Genomic DNA, 14,142 nt, shown 5'->3' with positions numbered 1-14,142 from the left:
AACCGCACTGCCAAGCTCTGTCCTTACTTGTTGAGCCAGACTGAGCCCAGCAGCAACTGAGCAGTCTTTATGTTAATGCAGTCCTACTGCATTTCTAGTTAAAATGCTATTCTCTCAAAGTCTCAGATAATTGACCTCGTATTTAATACTTCAACCGTTTGAAGAGTCCATAAATCCAAGTTTTAAAAAAAGACTAATCTTTGATATTTTATGTGTATGGCTTAAAACCAGAGGTCTGATTCCTCTTTGGTTTTACCTCACATGACTTCAATTGGTGGACCAATGCCCATGTAAAACTGAAATATTTCAATAGTAAAAGCATGCCCCAAATGTCCCTGCTTTTGTTTTTGATAGATCATCATAAGGCCAACATGACAGGACAAAAGTCAAATGCTACTCACTGACACATCAGTGATTACATCTGGAAAAATTCAGAAGAACTGCTCAGGTATAAAGAGGTTTTATTGATAGTTACATTGACAGTCTCAATTTGCTCTGAAGTTGAATCGTGTTCAGTCTTGGGTGTAACATTGGGAATTCAGATGGAGCCTGCTTGAGTAATATCAATGAAAGTTTTACCACTAGTTCTTAAGGGCTGTCTTCTGCCCCTTCAACTCTGCTGACTTAGCTGGGAAGTGTGTGTAAGTGTGTGTGTGTACACGCATGAGTGTGTACATACGTGATACGCACACAACCACATACACTCACTGCAGGACTGATTCCTTAAAGTAGACTGGGCTGCAAAGATGTCTCCTATCTTAACTACTGAAACAAGCAGGTCACAGGTAATGTTTTCTGAAGCAAAAATAACATGCTTAGGACTGTGGAATGCATCTTTTCTGACGGGCAAAGCGGCAGGCTCGGTAGTTACATACAGCAACAGCAGCTAAGTATGAAATCCAAAGGAGTCACACTCCCCACTTCTCCAACTTAGTAAGGACATCAGCAGATTAACAGAATACTCAATTAGTTTCACCTTTGTGCACTGTTATTAAAAGACATTCACTGAGGTTGCACACTTGTGGCTTCCATATCAAATTTGCTCATCAGGTATCATAACTTACAGTGTCGCCCTGAGTCCATGCTTCACTTTGATTGCCAAACTGAGAACAGACTTTTTTCTCCTTGTATTCTTATATTAACTCAAAGGAATAGATATTTTGCAGTTAGAACTTAAGACAGTTGCTTTGAATAAGGCCATACAGGACCTAGTTTGTTCTCTCAGGACTATTAGCTCTGCAGCTCTGCCTACCATAACTGCTTCCATTATAGAAAGAGGAGGCCGTTTTTACATGTATCTGAAAATTGAAAAAATACTGAGGAAATGCAGACATTTTCTCTACACAACACACACAACAAAACCAATCGTACCTTTATCATGCATATCCAAGGCTTTCAGCAGGTCCTCTCTGATGGGATGCTTTGCTTTAAAACACAGTCTGTGAACATTTGAAGGAGTATCATCGCCTGAAAGAGTGGTAAGGTCTATGCAGGTGACAGCTTTCAGCAGCCAAGCAGCCTACACAGGGAGTGAAGCGAGGAATACAATATTTCAGTTTACACTTCCAAAACCAAACTGATTTAGAAGATGCAGGAATCAGAAGCCTGGCTCTCACTCTAAGAATAAGGAAACGTATGGGATATAACATGGAGGATATGTAAAGAATGGTTTATGACAGACAGGGACGGCAGATATTTGTTTATGTCTTGAGCAGTATCTAATGGCACAGAAAGGATTTGGAATCAAAAGTCAGCTCTCTCAAAGGATCGAATTCCAATTTTTGGTGTGAAAGCTAACTACCAAATGGGACTCTAAGAATCAGACAAACATTTTTACCTGGACAAAAAGCATCTTGTTTCAAATTCAATTCTATAAGACAAAGATAAAAACATCACCTATGTGAGGAACCTCACTGTTATAATATGCTCCGTTCTATATAGTATGTCTGTATCTTCAAAGCTTGCATGCACAAAAAATTGTACACGTGCTTCAAGAGGAGCACAGGTTTGCAATTGCCAATAACCAGATGAGTGTACACATCAGCAATTTGCACACTTGCATGTTTGCATGCTTCTCCTGCTGTGAGAGTGAAACGTGGAATCAGTGGGGGGTAAGAACCCAGACTTCTTAAAACTTAGGGTCTAGACTCTAGATGTTTCCACTTTCTTTTGTGTGAATCAGGAATAAAAAAATGTGTAATTATTTGGTGCAAAAACCAAAAGCAAGAGCTAAGTGACAGGGCTAAAGCACTCTTTAGATGAAAATGCTATGGAATTTTAAAAGACTAATTGGAGAATGGAATGGAACAGAAGCACAACTAAATATTTTTTGAGATTTTTTGCTGAACAAAAATTGAGATTAAGACATTATTTTGAAATATTTGATGAAGATCTTCCAGCAAATTCTCATTTACAGTGATGGCTTCACTGAAAGCTGACATCTCTTAGTGGGCACTTGTTCAACAAGGGGAGAGTTTGCAACAGCAAAGTCCACTTGAGTCCGTGAAGTCCCTCCCTGACTGCTCTGCTCTGTGACAGGATTTGTCAGTATAGGCAGCAAAATTTGCTGTTTCTTCATAGAGGTATTACTCTGCAAATCTGAAGATGCTGGCCAGCCTACAAACCTTTCACACTTCGCTGATGGGAGTCTCCTTTCTGAACTTGCAGTAAATGTTACACTGAAAGCTACTTTGGTGTGACTAAACACAGAATGAACCGTTACTGGCCTCTGTTAGTCTAAGCTTGACTGCTTCTTTCTAACTGGTTTCTACTTTCACCCTATAATACTTCAGAAAGGTTTTTCACTTTAAATGGTTTTAAGTTTCTTTTACTTGGATTTTTATATCCTTTACTTGAGGGAATTTTTGTCTCATCTCTTATAACATGAATCATAAAGTCATCAAGACAGATGTAGTCACGGAGTTCCAAGAACTGGTATGAACTTCATTTTCTTTAAAAGGGTTTTTCAAATGAGTATTTTGGGAAATGGGCTTCAAAATTTAAATCTGTGGTGCTACTTACATTCAAACATGTAAAGGTTCAGAATCATCTCTGTGAAATAAATAGCACATGACTATCATGACTGCAATGACAGTGTTCAAACACAGGAGAGATGCTTCTGAAAATAATCTCTTGGCATTCTTCAAAGTAAAACCTCACTCGAGTAGCTCAGTACCAGTGTTACTACACAGGAGAGTGAAGAAGTGTTAGTAATAATTAAACATTTGTCCTACAGCCATGTTGAGGGAGTGACACGAAATCCCTTTCTTCCCAATGATTCTTTGTAATCAAAGCCTGTGGCTCTCTATTCCTTTGTTCTTTATATAGTAACTTCTGTCAAATCAGAAGACTTACTTTTTAGATTACTGCACCTGCAGTATCTGAAGATAGCCAAGGTTATGGAATACCCTCTGGATTTTCTCACTGACACTATTTCCCCACCCAGAGCCACTGGACTGCTAGACTTGGTATCATAGAATAGAATCATAAATAGTTTGGTTTTAGATTACTGCACCTGCAGTATCTGAAGATAGCCAAGGTTATGGAATACCCTCTGGATTTTCTCACTGACACTATTTCCCCACCCAGAGCCACTGGACTGCTAGACTTGGTATCATAGAATAGAATCATAGAATAGTTTGGGTTGGAAGGGACCTCTAAAGGTCATCTAGTCCAACCCCCCTGCTGTGGGCAGGGACATCTTCAACTAGATCAAGTGACTTTTTATGTGTAAGAAACTCTTGGGAAATGCTGAGCTAATGTCTAACTTTCCTCAGTTTATGTCCATTTTTTATGTAATCATAACATTCAAAGCACAGACTTTCAGGTTCATGTAACAGGCAGGAAGTTGTTTTCTATCACCTTCCAGTAGGATCTCGCACAGCTACATCAAATTATCCCCAAACTGTCATCCACAAAATCCGTGCTCATTGCGAACGCAGCTTCAGCCACCCCAGAATGGCTGCCCAACATGCTAAGCTCAGGATACCAACTATTTTGAACAGTTTTTTGAAGAATTAAGTATAATTAAATAATTCTTGCTTTGTTCTACTACGTTGGACTGTTAAGATTGATCCTTGAGTGTCTCCTTCCTCCTGCTTCCACGTTAACAGTTACTGTTGCAAGTAAACAATTTGTTTAGCATGCAGAGGGGAGGAATCACACACATTTGCTTGCAGAACAGCTGTTTGGTGAACGAAGAATCAACTTGTCCTTTGGACACCGGTTACAGCCCCATGGCTGAGAGCTCGCTGGGAGCTCTGGGTCTGCTCCACGGCATTTCTCAGACCTTGCCCTTGGCTAAACGCTGTCGAAGTACTTACAGCATCCTGCAGCCAGCTCTGCCTGCCATTCCCCTCTCAGCGCTTCCCGTTCTGCCACTGAGGCAGCAGAAACCAGCACATGGCTGTGCCTCACCCGCCCTGCTTTGCAGAAGGTATTAGCTTACACTGCTGACCTAATGGCTTTGCATTATGATTCTGATGTGCAAACTGGAGAAACCAAAATGCACACCAGGCCAGTATCTGCCAGTTCTGCCAGGGGGGCAGTAAACAGCAGAGGCTGACTAACTGCTAACACATTAAGCGTGTGTGTTCAATGAATACAAGATAGCCTTGAAGAAAAGCTCATTTTCACCACTAGCTTTAGCAGTGGCTTACATGAACCTATTTTATACTAAGATGGACAATAACTGATCTTTTACCTTATCTCAGGAGTTAAGAAAGCCCCCTTAACATTAGTAGCCTCTTTTTTTTCCTTTCTTCTTTTTTTTTTTTTTCCTTTCCCCCCCCCAGTGCCATAGCCAGTCAGTATTTTTGAGTTTTAGGTAAGAACTAGTTAAGCAAAGAAATCACACATGTTGGGGATGTTTAAGTAAAGAAAAATCATCCAGGTAGGTCAAACTTGACAGGGACCACGATCATATCTTACAGCTTTAAAATTAAAAAATAAGAAGGCAGCGTGCAGAGAAGTCTGTCTGGGAAACAGAATAAATGTGGTGGGATAGTAATATACAATTTAATCCACTCATGAATAAAGATGACTTAAATTCATTTGTGGTTTTGCCACTCATGAGTTACAAGGTTTTTAACTTGTTTGGATAAATGCGTCACCTTATTCCATCCCATCATCATCAAATACAAATTATTAAAATAAGACATGGACAAGCACATCTTTTAAGGTTACATGCATCTTGAAAAAAATTCAATATTGCAGCCTGGAGAGGGAGAGTGACTGCTTTAAAAATACAGGAACAGAATGCATAAAAAGAGCACTTACTTGCCAATTACCTTTCACAGTTCTCCATTTTTTAATTCGTTCTGCATGCCTCACAACTGCAGGTCGATTCACATGCACTTTTGAGATCCAGCCAAGTTCTGGGTTGGGAAAAAAAAGAAGAAAAAAAAGTCTCATCTATTTGTGTGTTCTTTTAACATACGGTGTGGCACTTCAGAAGAAAGTTGTGGCTTGGTTTGGGACCTCTGAAGAGCACGTTGTGCTCTTCTGTCCTTTTAAGGGCTTGCGTATTTATCACCAGTCCAAAATACCATAATAGTATTAACTTCTGTTAGGGTATGATCTGTGAACTGGATGTTTCACTCACCGTGTTTTGTTTGCCATTACAACTGAATTAACTTACTGCTGATGAGAGACACTATGTTGCCAGTCCTGGACTATGAAGTTTATTATACATGTAGCATACAAAAAAACCCCGCAAAACAGCCTTCTGCCATTGCTTGCCGATTTACTTCTTGATTCCAGAATATGGTAACATTCATTCAGTCCTTTGCTTGTCTGCTGGCACCCAGGATACAACAGCATTTTTTGCGTGCGTTAATCTTTGCTTACAGGAACTGTATCCCACACAGTCACCAAAACCTCTGGACAGACCCTTGCGTAACAAAGCATTTGAGTTGTTATTGTCTAGAGCTAATTTTACTGAATTTGCTACTAGGGCCTGACTAACTGCAAGTTTCCAAAAGCACTGAATTCCTGGGCAACATATCTGCCTGGAAGCTGCCGAGATGCATGCCGGCCTGAGAAGCGCTCACCTTGCCAAGCACCGTGGAGGACTCAGGGCAACATCTTCATCGTTTGAATTCCTTCACATGCCCACTGCAGACAGCCTGGCTCACAATTTCAGTGAGTTTCACTATCCATAAACAATAACCAGACCAAAAGAGAAGCAGATACTCAACGTTTACTAAAATAATGTAACTGCCTAAAAATAGAAGCACCAAAAATTGGACACTGCTTAATGAAGGGTAACTGACTGATAAAGGAGAACTGAGGGTTCAGGCCCTTGAATCTTAGAATTTCTGCTTAGTATGATAAACCAAAAGCGTAATTTTGAATGTTTATAAACACAAACTGCTCACAGAAGTACACAGGAAAAAGAAATGAGATCATCTTTAAAATCTCTCATGACCAAAACATAAATAATTCTTCTAAACACTAATCATATAAGCAATCCATTGAAATACTCTGAAGACATCATCAACAATCATTAACCACCAATCATCAGCAAATCACCACCATCAATCATCAAACACCATCATCAGTTAAGGTCAGTATATGGATATGGGCTCAGATACTAAGAGTAATTAATTCTGGGTGACTTAATTTATTAAGAGCACCTCATCTCTATGAGTCTTCTTCACTACTGTATTAAACTTGCATTTCCCTCGAGCACATTGATGAAAAAAGGTTTAAAACTTTAAAAAAAGCAAATAGCCAAAATGATTAATTTTGTACAGAAATCTTATCCTCAAATTTTTTCCTTCCTACTTTATAGTTATAATAGCGAAAAAAAGTGCAGAACTAATATACTAGCTAAAGTATGTGTAAATAGAAGCTTGTTTTCCTAATTAGACTTAAAAAAAGCTCTGAAGAAACCAATTTAGGGTAAAGATGACTCAGTGGAAATGCAGGACAAAGGCATGAAACACAGCTAAATGAAATCTTGTTCTGACCACAGTAAGACACCTTGCTACCACTTTCCTATTACCACATACAAGCAAGGTCAAAATGTTGGCCAAAAGCAAAAAAAGTTAAACCAAAGAAGGAATTTCAAAGGAATCCTAAGGAATTTAAGGATTTCTTTAAGACTTTAGCATCAGTCTCACTGTATGGCAAAAATGAAAAGGAGGAGCTTGCAAAGTTGCAAACCAGTCGAACCACAAACCCTCATTACTTCCCTCCACTTTCAAAGCCACAGGCTTATTCATTCTGCCCCAAAAGCAAGAAGCTCAACTGACATGTAGAAAGCAGGCGAGAAAAAAGCAAGAAGCTCAACTGACATGTAGAAAGTAGGCGAGAAAAGCTATTGCTACTAAACCCATGGCTAGAACTTTCCTTCTTTTTGAATATCAAGAAATGCAAAACATATAAACAAAGACAGCTGAAATATAAGCTAGTGAAACCTCTGCATCCTCCGCAGTTGCTTTAAGGTTGAGGCTCCTGTGTGATCAGTAGACAGCACACATCACTTCCCATGGGGCCATTATAGGCAATATTTGACACAGTCCACGGGGGAGGAAAACACAAATAAATAAACAAGCAAACAAATCACAAACTCGGTGTTGTGATTCTCCTACCATATGCCAAGTGCTCAGGTGGAATCCTTTAATCATAATCCCATTCACAAAGATAACTTTTGAGCATGGTGACCTTTCAACCCCTTTGGAAAACGTGATAAAATCAAAGCAAGCAGTTTAGATGAGGTACTCAGCTTCTTGCTCTCTAATACAGATCCAGAAGCTTCAGTTACTCTACCCTAACCTATTCTTTCTACATTATGAAAAACAACCAAGAAATCCAACTAAATAATTAATTTATAAAAACTATAGAAGAGTTAGGAAGACTATGGAGACAGCATCCAGTTTGTTAAACATGGAAGATTTTCATCTTCTTGGTTCTTTGGGGCATAAGCGTGAATTTAAGTGAAAGAACCAAAATTTCCCCCATGAGCAGGTTAACCCTTCACTACTTATTATTTGGAGCAGATTCAGTCTGATTCATCTTGTGCTGGACTTTGGCAGAAACATACTGTTAATTGTATCTGCCCCTACCTGACTTTTCAGCATAGCTTCTCAGAAGGCCTGAGTAATCTCTGCAGGAAACGGAGCGCTGCACACTAGATGAGCTTAAAAGAAATAGTCAAGTGTAAATACCCTTTGCAAGGGGGGGCAGGGGGGAGGAGCGTTGGGGAAGTAATGTTTAAGAAATTCACAATCAATGGGAGAAAAGAGGGGGAAGAATAGTGGAAGTGAAAAAAAAGCTACGACTTTTGCTAACTCATCTTTGCCCAAAGTCACCTGTGAAAGTTACCACGTATCAGCTGATCAGCAATAGCTGATTGCCTGTTCTTAGTTCTTTGCAAATATGATGAAATTCATTGGCTTAAGCCCTTTTCACTGTGTAACACATTTTACCTTCTGTTTTTAATAACTCCAGACTAATCATGAAGGTAGCTGACACATAGCAACTCAATAAGGTGCAATATCTAATTTTTGTGCCTGACACGCAAGTTTCCTTGAAAGACCATAGAATTTGGATTCCAAGTATGCTTGAAAGACCATAGAATTTGGATCTCCAAGTATGTTTTTGAATGTGGGATATTGAACCACTGTGCACAGCAGAGGCAGAAAACTTAAAAAAAAAAACCTTAAATAATTAAAAGGAAATCAGAACTCCATCCTGTCTGTACAACTTAATGTGAGGCATTATGCAGCTTACCAAAGGAAATAAAAAGGTGTAATAAAAAAATGCACGGCAAGGAAGGACAAAGGTTCTAGTGATACGCAGCAGCAGATGGAGACTTCTGTCTAACACAGACCTTTTATTCAAGCCCCCTTCTCCATTAATTAAAGCAGTGGGCAAGTGAAAACAAATATGTCTCAGCATAATTGTCTCTAAATAGACTTTCAGTTTGCCATGTGAGGTCTCACCAAATCTTTAAATGTAAGTGTCCCTATTCAGAAAAATCACTCACAATTCCAACCTTTTTTTTTTTTTTTTTTTTTTGCATTGAATATCAGAATAAAACCATTATTTGAAGTAGAACTGACTGCCTTTGGATTCTCCCCCTCCCCCACTCCCCCAAGCTTTATGATTTAGTATCTGGCTAAGGAAAACTATATTTAATTAGGCTCATTAACCTTGCAGTGTGAACACGTCTTTTTTTTTTTTTTTTAAGTAAGTCATCTGCTAGTCATCTGCACAGTCATGTGGCTTCAGGGATAAAAGTAATTAAAGCAGTTACACTATAGCTAATTAGCCAATATTCTGTAATCACTCTTCAAGTTTACTTTTTCCTCTGAAGACATTTGAAAAAATCATATTCAAAATCTTAACAGGAAATTCATCTCCTCTCTTTGAAGAACATGAATCCAAAAATACCAAGCATTTCCTCAGAAAACAATAAATAAAACCACTTCATTAGTATAATTACATAAATATCTAAGATACCTAACACATTCCTCATAAAATAGGCTAAGCTTTTCAGAAGCTTTAAAAAAAACATGTAGATGGCATCCCTTCAGATGGTGAAACAGAAAGCTCAAGAATGCCTGAGGCTGTAGTTTCACAAGCATTTTAAGGCAGCACTGTCCCCAAAAGAAGCTGCCTCCCCAACTGGTTATTTCCTCCCCTGTGCCAGAAACAGCATGTGTGCTCCTGCTCTTACCATGAACACATGATAAAATGGGTAAGGGAAGCGATGAAAGCTGTTATTTCTGGAGAAGCGAGTGAAACTGTGTCCTGAACCTTTAATGGAGAAATGAGGTGTTCCGCTGGACACAGGCTGACCCCAGCTGGCCATGCATAGCCGAGCAAAGCCACTGAAGAGAGAGAAAAGGCTTCAGGATCAGGTCTTGTTACAGTAATCTTACCACGTAAGCTGTTTAGAGGTTTGGGGGTTATTCAGTTTCTTCAAGACAGAAGCTGTAGTTATTTTTCCATAGTGACACTTGCTGTGGACCTATTTTATTTTCAGATGGGCCCTCCTTATATGAGAGAAGTTCAGCCTCCAAGTCATCAGCATTCAGATACTCAAAGCAGGATACCAAGGCACGAGCCCTGAACTAGAAATCAGCTCTACTATCTTGTGACATTAGTGAAATCACACAATGTTGACAGCGGATCACATGAAATGGATCACGGTATCCTCCAAAGCACCTTGAAAACCGCTGACAAGCCTTTCCTCAGAAAGCGAGCTGCAGAACAATGGGAGCTGGGTTTCCTGCAGGTCCAAGTCCTCTGCTGCTCCCTCTCTTCTTCCCTGGCTCCAGAGACCTCTCCTCAGCCCAATAACCCAGCCGTCCTGTTATGGTCCTTACAACCATGGAGTAAAACAGGACGTTGTTACTTGCATAAAGCCCCCCAAAAAAAGATGTAATGAAAAGTCATGTAATTGCTGAAGTGTGCCTGCCTTTCCCTCAACAGAGGGACTAATTTGGTCACTCCACTCGGTGACTTACTTATTTCTGAGACATCTATCTGTCCTTCAAATTTGATTAAAATTGTCCAGCAGATTCAAAAGGTGTTAGAAAGGAACAGTGAAGAAACAGAGCCACAGTACAGGCTAAAACCAGTTATTAATATATTAGAACAGAATTACGCTGTCTTGAAAAGGGATGCAACACTTCATTATCTAAATGCCACTTACCAACAAGCTAGCTCTCACATGTAAATGGCTCAGAAATACCAACTATAATTAAAAATATCAATTGAAACATAATGAATGTATTTCTGGCCCTTCAACTAGAGGGGCTGAGCAACACAGATTTTTTTTTTTTCCTTTAGAATCCAAGAACATACTTTGCAAAACAACTGTAACTAATTATCCATTACTCAGAGTACATATGTATATATATTTATATACACACATACATAGAGACACACACAGAGGTAAAAAACCATAGAATCATAGAATAATTTGGCTTGGAAGATCTCTGAAGGTCACTTGTCCAACCTCCTGTGCAAAGCAGGGTCAGCTCTGAGCTCAGACCAGGCTGCTGAGGGCTTTATTTGGTTGGGTTTTGAGACTCCTCAAGGATGGACACTGCACAGTCTCTCTGGGCAACCTGCCCCACCACCTGACTGTCCTGCATGAAGAAGTTTTTCCTTATATCCAGTATGAACTCTGTCTCAAGACAAGCCTGCTGTCTCGCTTCATCCCATCATGCAATGCTATGAAGAGCCTGGCTCTGCTTTCTTGATACACTCCCCATAGGCATGAGCAGTCTCCTGTTAGGACCCCCGAAGTCATTGCTTCCCCAGGCTGAACCAGCCCAGCTCCCTCAGCATCTTCCAGGTCACTGAAAAAAACCATTAAACAGGATGGGTCCCAGGCTAGACCCCTGATTACTCTAGTTGGTACCAGCCTCAAAGCAGAGTATGACCTATTGACCATCACCTTCTCAGCCCAACCATCCGACCAGGTTTTTAACCGTTTCGGTATCCACCCATCCAAATGTCCCAACTTGGATACGAAATATTGCAAAAGACAGTGTCAAAAGCCTTCCTAAAGTTGAAGTAAGTGACATCCACTGCTCTCCCTTTGTCAACATATCCAGCCATTTTACTATGGAAGGCAATCAGGTTGGTCAGGCACAATTTACCCTTTTACCAATACAATAAATGATAAAGCTATGTGACTGGCAATCAACTCTGTTTTTGTTTTGCCACATGACCTTGTGTTATCATTCAGGCCATTCCCCCTTCCAATCTCCCTGCTGAGTGGCCTGAAGAGAGATTTGTATCTAGGCACAAGTTCAGGCTCCACACAAACAAGCTGTGTTATCTGCTTCACTTTAAACATCCTACTTGCCATTTTCTGCTTCTACCAAAGGTTACTGAATGTCTGTCTGTCTCCACCACTTCTGAAGTTGTTGCATCAAAATTCCATCTGCAGGGAACAGAAAACCTATGTGGCAGATGCATCCCCATGGTTAAACCAAAGGAGTATGCTACTATCTTACACTACAAAACAGATGCTCATTGATGTGTTTCACTATTTTGTTGTGAAGTGGTATTAAAAAGTTGCATCTGATGCTTTTCTAAAACATGACAAAACATGAAGCATATGGTCCATGATACTCCAGCATCCTTGGGAGCAGAGCAAGAGAGGCAGACTCCTTTCAGCCCCTGCAGGCATCGTGGTGAACCCGAGTACCCAAGAATGACTCCGCAAACAGTCCCTGCAGAATGACAAACTTGTAAAATTCCTTATCCACCTTCTTTACACGACCCTCTGACGGTAAATGTATCAGTGTATTAGACTAGTGACCCTCTGACTAGTTCATGCAAATCTGTCTTTTTATCTGTGTTACATGTACGTGTTCTTTATTCCAAGTAAACACCTTGTTCTTCTACTAAGGAACAGTGATAACAAGAAAGAAAGAAAGGATAAATTAAGGGCTTTTACAAAAATGTATTTATTTTACCAAAAAAAAAGTCACATGGGAAAGCATTATATGCCACGATTTGAGAAGAGTTTGGCTTGTCATTGATAAGCAAATAGATGCTCTCTAATGGCAGCATCAGAAATTTGCTGCTTAAATAATGACGTTAGGTAGCAAGTACAGAAATAGCAGACAGAGAAAAGGACTCAAATAATATATTTTTAAGTAAAAGATAATTTTACCACTAGGTGTCCCTGTTAGAAAACTATAATCCTACAGAACGTTCTGTGAGATACAGGGCAAATCATTTGAATTACTGTTAAAACTGCTGGCACAAGCTGACAAAACCTTCAAAAGCCAAAGTGCCTAAGTCACAGAAGCAGCATGTATTGTTAGCGACCATGAAAGATAAAGGCAAGGGTTTAACATGTCCTTTTTGAGTACTGCTAGCAGCTAAGATAACAGCACTAAGACCTTTTTGAGTACTGCTAGCAGCTAAGATACAGCACTAAGATACAGCAACTTACTGAAATACAGCACTTAACGTATTTCAGATGCGTATTTAGTGGGAGAGCGAACGGCAGGGAGATTCAGTTCTCCCTTTAAAGCAGCCAGCACAAGGCAGCTGTTAGAAACAGCCACAGCGAGTATGCTGCCACTTAACACAAAGGCGGTCGTGGCCATGCCATTCCCCTACTATGCCTGTCCTGCACATCTAACCCAGCTCATTTTGACCGCAACTGATTTAAACGAAGATCACTGGAAAGGCATGGCAACAAGTACCTGCAGATAAGCTGAGGGCAGTGGCCTTTCCAGGTAAATCAGTTGCCGCTGGAAGAGGCAACATGGTGCAGCCCTGAAGACATCCATCCCTCTGTGCTCTCCGTTAATAATCTTGAGCATTAGTTGACTCTGCCTCTTGGGCAGGGGAGGACTACTTACAGGAGAAAAGAGAGTTACAGAAAATATTTGGAACATACTCAAAGATTATTTTAGTGGGTGGAAAAAAAAAACCCAACGATTACATTGTGCTGGTCAGCTGCACATTGAATACTTTTCCCTTGACTATGGTTGTACAGCAAGATCCAGCCAAATGTTAGTGAGGTTGCCCGTCTCTTCCAGTAATTTCCCACTCGGCAGCACAGTCTTCCTTATATGCCTGTCTGTTGGAGGATGACTGATAAGAACTGAACTGACTTCACATTCAAGTTTCCGGACTCCTCACACATACCGACAATTAATTGTAAGATTAAATTTACAGTAAGAAAAAGCACAACGTGCACCTAGTTTAAAGTAACTGGAGTGCATTTGGAAACTTCCATGCTAGCTTTTTTCCTAACAGACGCTGAAGTTTTGCCACTACGTTACTAATGTTTGTTTCAGCAAAAAGATGCTGTTCAGATGGCTACAGTTGAAACTTACCTGCCCCTGCAAGCAGCCCCCGAATAAGCACATCACAGAGCAACTCGACAGCTCACTTTTAGGAGTTACAACATGTCAATGATTTTGGTGAATGAAAACGCAGTCAACTCTCGGTTGTCCACAGGCTAATCATTTAAACTGCATGCTAGCTCTAATGCCTGCTAGTAAAAATGCCTGTGCTTGTGCTAGAGACAGTAGCGTAGCCACGTGACACCGTGCAGCATGGCCTCCTGAACTCTGCTCCTGCTAACTTTGAGATCTCCCCGTTCCATGCCAGTTGTCCTTTGCTTCCCATCTTCCATGATGCCACCCCTGT

General features: G+C 40.3%; 1 protein-coding gene across 1 annotated transcript in view; it reads right to left on the bottom strand.

Annotated features, from left to right (window-relative positions):
• DERA (deoxyribose-phosphate aldolase) overlaps nt 1-13,307 on the bottom strand; it is a 56,464-nt gene extending 43,157 nt beyond the window's left edge. Inside the window, exons 1-3 of the mRNA XM_019472007.1 lie at nt 13,188-13,307; nt 5,278-5,375; nt 1,372-1,519 (exon numbers count right to left, since the gene is read on the bottom strand). Of these exons, the coding sequence (XP_019327552.1) occupies nt 1,372-1,519; nt 5,278-5,375; nt 13,188-13,251 (310 nt within the window). The 5' untranslated portion in view covers nt 13,252-13,307. The remainder of the gene's footprint in view (nt 1-1,371; nt 1,520-5,277; nt 5,376-13,187) is intronic.
• Between the last annotated feature and the right edge of the window lie 835 nt (nt 13,308-14,142).

Source organism: Aptenodytes forsteri, unplaced genomic scaffold, assembly GCF_000699145.1.
Source record: "Aptenodytes forsteri isolate BGI_AS27 unplaced genomic scaffold, ASM69914v1 Scaffold241, whole genome shotgun sequence".
Lineage (NCBI taxonomy): Eukaryota > Metazoa > Chordata > Aves > Sphenisciformes > Spheniscidae > Aptenodytes > Aptenodytes forsteri.
This window is presented reverse-complemented; position numbering and strand designations above follow the sequence as displayed.